Source organism: Alosa sapidissima, chromosome 22 (assembly GCF_018492685.1).
Source record: "Alosa sapidissima isolate fAloSap1 chromosome 22, fAloSap1.pri, whole genome shotgun sequence".
In the NCBI taxonomy this organism is placed as follows: domain Eukaryota; kingdom Metazoa; phylum Chordata; class Actinopteri; order Clupeiformes; family Clupeidae; genus Alosa; species Alosa sapidissima.
This window is the reverse complement of record NC_055978.1, coordinates 20,102,218-20,111,780: the sequence shown is the minus strand read 5'-3', so window position 1 is coordinate 20,111,780 and position 9,563 is coordinate 20,102,218. Positions and strand designations below refer to the sequence as shown.

The following is a 9,563-nucleotide window of genomic DNA, read 5'->3' as shown; positions in this document are numbered from 1 at the left end:
ACTAGTCTGTCAAAGGCTATTTTCCATCTGAAAACAGAATTAAGCTACATTTGAAGAAATAAGTCAGCTGTTGATGTACTCCTATTTAAAGTAGGATTTGTCAACCAGAACCACCTAGAAAGTGTCCACTGTCCAAGTTTTGAGTCTAGTCTGCCCGGCTGCATGTGGACGTGACACCTGAGCCGACGTGTGGATGCATTCCAATCACATTGCATCAGACCCAAACATGTCTACGTCAAGTGATTTGTCCAACACGATTGGTGTGATCATAACTAGCTCCCACCCTTTTCCCCATGTGACATGTCGGCTGTATAAAAGCCTTTCGCGGTAAGCACGCGTCGCAGCCCCAGTGTTTTAGAGGGAAAATGTATCGTCTTCGTTCCAAGTCTTTTACCGGAATCGCTCTCAACACCTTTTTGTCTGCTGTGCCGCTTGAAGAAGTTTATTTTAGAAGACAACATAGTAAAAACTGGTCGTGTATTGGCTGATTTTTGTTGTTAGCGCTTTAACTTAGCACGAAAATGCCAAGATCCAAGAAGAAGAGCAATAGAGGCAACGGTAAGGGAGTTCACCATTCCATTAATGACCGGTTGTTTTGGCCCTTCTATTGCCGTAGAGCGATAATAGGAATCGTCGTTCTTTGTGGCATGGAACTTCATGTATGTTGGTGAATGTTAATTTGGAAAAGACTACAATACAATATATATCCCCCTTTGTCACCAAATACACCGACTGCTCGCTAAACGGTCTCTGCAGTCGATTTTGGCCTATACAGCAGGTTAGCCGAATGCTAACGTTAACAGTTAGCTTTCCGCGAACAAAACAATTTCTCCCGTGACATTTCTGTCCAGCTAGTAATGCTACTAACCGAATGATCCACTTGAAGTTGCTGTCACTAGATGTCACTACGTTTTAAGTTGAGAGATGACATGGATTTGGTACCACAAATGTGGGCTCTTTATGTACGCGCAGCTGCTACCAGTAACGTTAGTTAGCGGAGTTAGCCAGCTACTTTGTAGGATGCTATGATCCAGATACAGTAGCAAACCAGCTAACAGTGGACCTGTCACGATTTCTGATCAAATAGTCAATCTTGTTTGTAATCGTGATCGCATGGCACAGTATTTATATTTGTGAAACTTTAAAGGGTTTGTTCCCTTGACACATTATTTTTGCTCGCTACTCGAGTGCTGCTTGGTAGGCCGCTGAGTAGCGGCTAACGTTAGATGATTGGACTGACCCCAAACAATGGTTACATAAGGCGCACATTGAATCACTTGCGCCTGATGGCCGTCGCGGGTATTGTGAAGATGCACTTCTCATTTTTTAAAAGGAATCGATATATTGACGTACAGTGTCAATTACGTTTTGCTAGAAGGGTTTTCAGTTTTTGTATAAAAGTTGAAATGTGGCACGTGCCATGCAGCAAGTCATAAGCTGTACGAACTGGGCTCGCTGAAATGCCACGTGAGCGTTGTGATGTTTACTGTCTGACTTGTCAGCAGTCTACGTTCCACAGACGTGATTTGAGTCACTTAAATGGACATAACTGGTCTCTTCGTGTATTCAGGGGTAGAGCAGGGGGTGGGCGATGCACTGTCAAGGACGTTATGTAAAAAGGTGTGTTTGGTTTGCGTGGTCAAGGTGGTGTCCCTAGACACACTCCTGTTCTGACTCTAGCTGCCTATCTTTAGGAGAAGTGATACGGCTGGTGCAGAGTTGTTGGTGTTTAACAGGTGGAATACACACCATTGCACTGCTGGCACATATAAAGAATGGCATGCCACATGTACAATATTCTTAGAGTGATAATCAATGTGTTTTTTATGGAATAATCCATTCTGCTGATCTGGCCAGTGATGCTGGTATAGATGTGACCGTGTGAATGAAGAGAGTTTTCTGTTCCAGCGTTTGACAGACCATGTGTTTTTGTTTTGACAGGAGGCCAACATGGCGCTGGGCAGCCTTTCAGTGACGAGGATGCCTCCATCGAGACGCTCAGCCACTGTAGCAGCTACAGTGACTCAGTCAGCGTGGCAGAAGAAGGTGTGTGTGTGTGTGTGTGTGGCAAAAAGGGAGTGCATAAGCAGGCTTGAGAGACAGGCAGCTTATCTCCCCAAACAGGTGGTAGCAAAGCAAGCCTTTTTGCTTTTTACAGGCACTCCCTTCCACGGAACCAAGCGTGTGACTTACTTAGCGTGTGACTGTGTTGCGTTTCATACTTAGTGTTAGGTAATGTATGCAGTTTTAATTTACGTCTGGCTTGGTATGAGATGGATAAAAGCTATTTATAGTAGGGTCATCCACTATGGGAAATTGCATACATGCATGTTGTTGTGCTGTAATTATAGTGTAGATGAATACGTAGGTTGTGAGTGGCTTTATGGTGTAAATACATGTTTGTGTAATTGCAGTGCAGGCTGGGGACTGTTGTAAGTGTAGTGTGGAGAAGAGCATAGGTGACTGCAGTGTGATGTTGTTGTCTGACCCTACTATTGTTTGCCTGTCCTCCACTCCACAGCAGGGGAATCGGGGGAAGACTCGGCTCAGGAAGACTTCCAGTTCAAGCTGAAGGTTATCATCGACAGCACTGTGGACAAGAGGTTGGTCAGCCTCTTGGAACCGTGCGTGTGTGTGAACTGTAGTGGTTTACCACACTGTAATGTGATACACTGTAGGGTAACACTGGTGTGACTGATATTGTTGCAGAACGTTGCATCATTTATAAATGTATAGGTTGCATCAGGGGTGATACAAAAGCTGTAGGGGATGTTGTTCTGCATCATTTATTAAAATGCGTGTTTGTTTTCGCCATTCACCCTTTAGTGCAAAGACCAGGCAGGGTGCGCTTGACAGTTTGAAGACAGCAATGGCTACGAAGATCCTGTACGAGTTCATTTCAGATCAGAGGATGACCATCACAGACAGCATTGAGCGCAGCTTAAAGAAAGGTGCGCTTGTGGGCATGGTCTTATCTCTCCACCCCACCCCCCATCTCCACACGGTGCCATGTATTTGTTCCGACTCACTCATGCTCTCTTCCCCCTTCACTTTCCCCAAGCGTGTTGGTACATGGTTGATTATTAATTCAGGGATAAGGTTCAAAGCATCTGGCAAAATGTAAGAAAAAAATAATAGTAGTAAAGACAACAAAAAGTGTGTGTAAATAATGATTAGTAATAGTATTGGTGTTATTACTGTGCTTGTTATTATCGTTATGACCGTTACAGGTATTAGCTGGGTCCTTTCTTTACTCTGTAGTGATATATCTGCGAGTTGTTTATGTGTTCTCGTGTGTGGGCTGAGTAGTAGTAGTGGGTTGCTCATGCACTCTGGTTCATTGCCCTTCTCTCTGGTTCTCGTTCCCAGGCAAGGGAGAGGAGCAGCGGGCGGCAGCCTCACTGGCCTGCCTGCTGTGCATCCAGCTGGGCTCAGGCATCGAGAGCGAGGAGGTGTTCAAGGCCCTCAAGCCCATCTTCAAGACAATCCTATCCGACGCCTCGGCCAACATCCAAGCCCGACAGGCGGTGAGGATTAACCTTAAGACGTCTTAATGTTTATGTGTATGTTTGGATGAAAACGCCTGCTTGGCAAAGTAGATACTGTCACCATTAAGATATTAGATATTATTTTAGATAATGAATTACAATATGAGTTGTATTAAGATGACAAATAATATGAATAAGATTTTTTATTCACAAGATCTTCATTCATTAGTTAAACTTTGCTACTGTTTTCTATTATTATTCAGTAACAACTCTGGTGCAGAAGTTCACAAGTCTCAAGGAATAATGTGTTCACTCTTACACTTGCAGTGTGCTACGAGTTTGGGCCTGTGTACGCTGGTGGCTGAAGATGATATCTTGGTAAGAATGGAATTTTCCAAGAGCTCTTGCTTTTGTTTCTAATTTTAGCCCGAGGGGACCAGGCACTTTCTGTCCCTCATGTTCTGAAATGGTTGCTCTGTAGAGATACTGATTGTGATCTGTCTGGGGAAGTAGGCACACACGGCACACACACCACACTATCTGCACACCACAGTATTCAAAAAAAAAAAAGTGCCCTTGAGCAAGGCACTTAACCCCAAGCTCCAGGGGCAATGTAATCCCTTGTAATATAGTTGACGTATGTATGTCACTTTGGACAACAGTGTCTGCTAAATGAATGCATTTAAATGTAATGTATTTGTGGGGTACTTTTTCCATATAATTGCATACTAAAGACTTCCTTCAGTCTACCTTCATCTTGTCCCTGCCTGATCCTCTCTTCTTTCCCTCATTCACCCTCTTGCTCTTCCTCTTACCTCAGGATGTGTGTGGCACCATGGAGCTCTTTGAGAGTCTGTTCACACGCTCCTACTCGCGGGCGGACGGCAGCCGGCCCTCGGTGACCCCCCAGACCTCGCAGCTGCACACCAACGCGCTGCTCTCCTGGGCCCTGCTGCTGACCATTAGCAGCGGCAGCCACATCCGCACAGTCCTGCACAAGTGAGCACCGGCCAGCACTTCTGCCGAATCTTAGTAAAAACAAAACTGCACGTGCTGAATATTCATAAAGATGAAACTGTTTCCAGTAGACATTGCCTGCATATTTGCTAAATAATTCCATGTACTTTTCTGGCAAGTACATAATGTGTGTTATCCTAGTCACAACACTTCTTGTAAGACCATGCAAAAGAATGAGGATGTCATTAGATAGTTTGGGCAAGTGTTGCCAAAAACGGATGGTTTTGCATACAAGTCTGTTCGTGCTGTACGCAGGGATCCCTGAAGGCATTCAAGGCAAAACAAGCCTTCATTTCAAACCCAGTTAGGGTAATGACAAAGATTGAGAAGTCAATGCAACCAAGGGAGAATTCCAACAAGCTTCTGATGGAATATTAGGTTGTTCATTTTTTTGGATCCAATTAAATTGATCTGTGGCACTCTAAAGCTCACAATTGAGTGAATGAATTTCCTCTTAATTTCCTGGAACAATCATTTTGCTCCCGAATCCCCTGTGAGCCTTCCTAATATACTCTAACATAATGTATAGTAATTTAATGTCTAATGAATGGCTTCCAATCAGACACCACCTCAAGCCTCTGGGGCTGCTGTTGCTACACAGAATCTCAATAGAAAATGAGGGGAAGCATGGCTGAGAAAACTGACTGAAAGTTTGACTGTGTTGCTTTCTCTTTGATAAATTCAAAAGTTACACAGTAGTAGTGGTGGTGGTGGACCCTTTTATAACAACCGGAAAATGTCAAGTGAGAAATGAAATTGAAATGTTTTTTGTTTTTTTTCAGTTATTTAATGAATGGTGCTCTCGCTCTCTTAGGCACCTGCCCAAGCTTCCTGGTTTGCTAGAGAGTGATGACGTGAACATGAGGATCGCCGCAGGAGAGACCATCGCCCTGCTGTTTGAGCTGGCCAGGGACATCGAGCCTGTAAGTGCACCTCTGGGCAGCCTATTAGCATGAGTGTTTAGGGTAGGATGGACTGAGTAGCCTATTAGCACGAGTGTTTAGGGTGGGATGCACTGTACTGATCTCTGATGGGGCATGCATGGTCATCGATGTGCAGTCTTGATGCACATATGCACCATTTGGTTATAAAGGAAAAAAGAAAACTTAAACAAATCTGCAGTAGTTTGTCACCCTACATGCAAAATAAGGATACAACTGTAAATCTACACAGGGTTGTCTAACAGGATTCAATTATTGGGTGATTTTGAGCCATGTTTGTGGGCAATGACATAACAAGTTCTAACCATCATAATTTGCCTACTGAATTTCTGTTGAACCAGCATGTTGCCTAATCTCTCTTTGACCTTCCCAGAAGCACAATACTCAAACATGTTCCAACAACTTTGCTCAAAAAGTTGCCTTGTGTATCAGTATCAGCTTTAATTCCTCAATTCATTGTGATTAGAAAATTAAATCTTCATTTCCAGTCTTGTTTTAAGCTAATGAAGAGTAGCCATGTACTTTCTCTTTAAACTAAGTATCAGGGCTCCGAACCGGTTCGAAAAACGAAAACGAACGGAATTTTACGAGGAACGGAAACGAAACAAACGTTATTCTGAAATCCACAAAACTGGTTAATAACGTTTTTTTTTTTTCGTTCTCTACATAACAGCCTAATTTTGATTTCTGCAGTTTGAAAAAAAAAAAAAACGAATAAATGGACCTTTGGTCCAAATGTGTATTTTGTCTTGCTGTTGTAATGTAACCTATCAGTCTGCCACTTCAGATCTTAGGCCAGCTCGTAGCGTAGGCTACTGAAACTGATTTGGAAATTGTTTGTAGCCTATGCGTAATAGCCCATTTTGCCTGTCCATGCCTTGTCGTTTCAAAGTCGGGATTTGAAATGTTTGCGCAATTATAGCCTATTCTATGTAGAAGAGTTAAATGGGAAATTTGAGATGGGCCTTGTCAGCAACAGAAAGGTTCGTTTATAAACAGGGTTGGAATTATAGCGCAAGCCTTTGAAGATCTCCATATGGATAAAACTTAGGCTACAACCAGGTAAGGAGTTTAGCACGTATCCAGAAATATTTTTGATAAGAAATTATTTATAGGCCTACAGTAAGTCTGTAGGCTATGGGATGGATAGCCCATCTGAATGTTTTTGGATGCCGCCTGTGATTTATTATTTTTGGGCATAGCTACGGTATAGGCTAAATCAAGGGGAAATAATGAGTACGTCTATTCTAAGGTAAAGTCCACAAAAATAGACTTGATAGGCCCGCCAAACACTGCCGGAACTTTAAGAACGAACGATATTTTGCGTTCCAAACCGGTTCAGGACCGATATGTTGGTGGCGGAACGCATGCAAGAACGAAAACGTTAAACATAGGCCTACCTGAACCGTTCAGAACGGAACGTTTGAAAAATTATTTCGTTTTCAAGCCCTGCTAAGTATTGACTTTTGTAGCCAGCCTTCATCAGGGTTAGATCAGTTATTTTCATGATCAACAGCTTGAATGTGAATCGTACCTTTTGTGATGGCGTGTGTATGTGCGTGTGTAGGACTTTGACAGTGATGAAATGGAGAGTCTGTGTGAGAAACTGGGCGCCCTGGCCACCGACTGCAACAAGCACCGGGCCAAGAATGACAAGAGGAAGCAGCGGTCTGTCTTCAGGGACGTCCTCAAGGCCGTGGAGGTGAGGGGCAGGGTGACAAGTCATGTGACATGGGGTCATAGGGAATCATGCCGAATACTCCATATAATGGTTATTTCAGATGCATAGAGACTTATTGCCACCCTCCACTGCGTGGAGAACAAAATAATGGCCGCAACAGCATTGAACACGTTGAACTTTGACTGCGGCAGACTATTGTTGTGCAGTTTTGGAGCACAGCAATGCTGTTGTCATGTTGTCCTCAGTTGACCCTTGCAGGCCTCTTAAGTGTTGCTCTTCAGGGATAACTAGCATTGTCTGAGTGTAATGACACGTGTTGTGAAGAGAAAGGTGTGTATGTGAATGCAGTGTTAGTGTGACAGACTTTTGAGCAAGATGTTTTAAGTCCCAGTCTCGCAGGTTCAGAGCTATTCTGTCCTCCTGAGATTCAGGGTCTTATTTTATCTAATTTATTAACTGCACTACGAGTGATCCGTCTTCACAGTGCAGTAAAAGCTCAGTTATGTAACCAGAGATGCTTATAGAAGCTGGGGGACAGACCGCAACAGAACACGTTGTTATGGTGCTAGACCTTGAATCTCAAACGGCCAAGTTCCATAAATGATACCCTCTGTGTCTAGAGTGTGCATCAACAAATGTACATTTCTGAATTCACAACAGCATATGGATAAACTACTCCTCGAGTCAGGGAGATGTTTGTTTTTTGTTTTTTTTTTTCTCTCTGCATTCCTTGCGGAATGACATTGGCCACGACCACGGTCTCTCGGGGCAACAGAGATGCCGATGAATGGGTAGCTTTAATTACAGTGTGAGTCACTTTGGGGTAAAAAGAATGATTCAGCTAGCCAGATGGGTGGGGGGGGTGCAGCTGCATGTGAGCAGCTTGTGCCAGCTCCATTTGTGCCTTCATCTCTAAACTTCTCCTTGGTTAATTTTTTTATTTTTTATTATTATTTCTTCCCTGTGTTTCTGCAGTGGTGAACTGGCTGGCGGCCATGATGTTCTTAGGCAATTTATTCTCAGTTTATTTCTTTACTCTGCTGAGACTGTTAAAGAGGAAGGATATTAAGGATATTAGTACAAGTCAAACAGTTCAGCGTGTCCCTCTCTTGGATCGACGTGGCGCGGCGTGGCGTAGGAGGTGTTGTTAATTAAGTGTTTTAATTGGGTGACTCCCAAGCTGCTGAAGATGTCCTTTAGCTTGAGCACAGCCTGACCAGATTATCATGACTGAGCAAATGTCAAGTTTTGATTTAGATGGTATGTGTGTCTAGGAGGGAGATTTCCAGACGGAGACCATCCGTTTTGGCACCGAGCGTATGACCATTGACAGCTGGATGAGGAAGAGGACCTATGACGCCTTCCGCGAGTTTGTGGGCTCTGGGATGAACTACCACCTGCAGGTGTGTGTTTCTCATGCACACACGCACACACTCACAGACTTTTTTTTTTTTTACATGAGCTTTGGAGTCACAATTCTAATCGCTTTGGGGAAAAGCATGCTGATCGATCTCTAGAGCCTCTAGATCCTCACCCCACTTTTGTTTGTTTGTCAGAGTAACGAGTTCATAAGGGACGTGTTTCAGCTGGGACCACCAATACTGATAGATTCCGCCACACTCAAGGCCATGAAGACCTCTCGACTGGAAAGGGTGAGAAATGAGTCCATATGCATGTGCTAACCTAAAGCTATACTCTTAAAAAAACACTTTATCCCTCTTGTGTCTGGGTGAGTATGTTGAATACTGCTATGCGCTCAAGCTTACAATTTCTTCTGTTTCTGTCTTCCCCCTCAGCATCTGTACAACGCTGCAGCCTTCAAGGCTCGGACCAAGGCCAGGAACAAGTTTCGGGACAAAAGGGTGGACGTGGGAGAATTTTAGATTTATTTGTTTGTTTTTGCTCTAACCTTACATATTATTTTTTTTACATATTATAACCAGTTAAATTTCTTTCTCTATTGTATGGTAGAATTAATAATGTGTTTCTTTTGTTTTTTTATTTTAGTTTTTCTAATTTATCAAGTTATTTAAATGTGCACTTTGTGTATACAGTTATAACTGTTATTTTTTTGTTATTCTTCAGTCAATCATGAAATGCTATGTATTCTTTGATAACTACAGTTGTATTGTTTAGAAACTGTACAGTTGCGTTAGACCTAGTTGTGTATCATGTTTAAGTAGTATGGTAAGGAAGAAGCGCCTCTAATAAATATGAAATATTACACTATTATTTTGTTGTCTATTTAATGTTTTCACAACATGCAATTTGTGGTACTCTATTGCCACAAGGTCAATAGCAATTTGATTGTGTGTGTGTGTGTGTGTGTGTGTGTGGGCAGGGGTGTAGTGTGGTAGTGGTGTTTTTTTTTACCTTTTGTGGAGACACAGTTGCTGGATTTTCTGGCAGGAACATCACGACTCCTCCTTGGCTGTT

General features: G+C 43.0%; 1 protein-coding gene across 1 annotated transcript; it reads left to right on the top strand.

The window, feature by feature from the left end:
- Window positions 1-330: 330 nt before the first annotated feature.
- Window positions 331-9,359, top strand: ifrd1 (interferon-related developmental regulator 1). The gene is made up of 12 exons (XM_042079012.1): window positions 331-558; window positions 1,942-2,046; window positions 2,522-2,603; window positions 2,827-2,951; window positions 3,370-3,527; window positions 3,816-3,866; window positions 4,309-4,487; window positions 5,320-5,428; window positions 7,014-7,148; window positions 8,402-8,530; window positions 8,684-8,779; window positions 8,924-9,359. Exons 1-12 carry the CDS (start codon window positions 522-524, stop codon window positions 9,008-9,010), a joined length of 1,293 nt encoding a protein of 430 aa, XP_041934946.1. The 5' UTR covers window positions 331-521; the 3' UTR covers window positions 9,011-9,359.
- The last annotated feature ends 204 nt before the right edge of the window (window positions 9,360-9,563 follow it).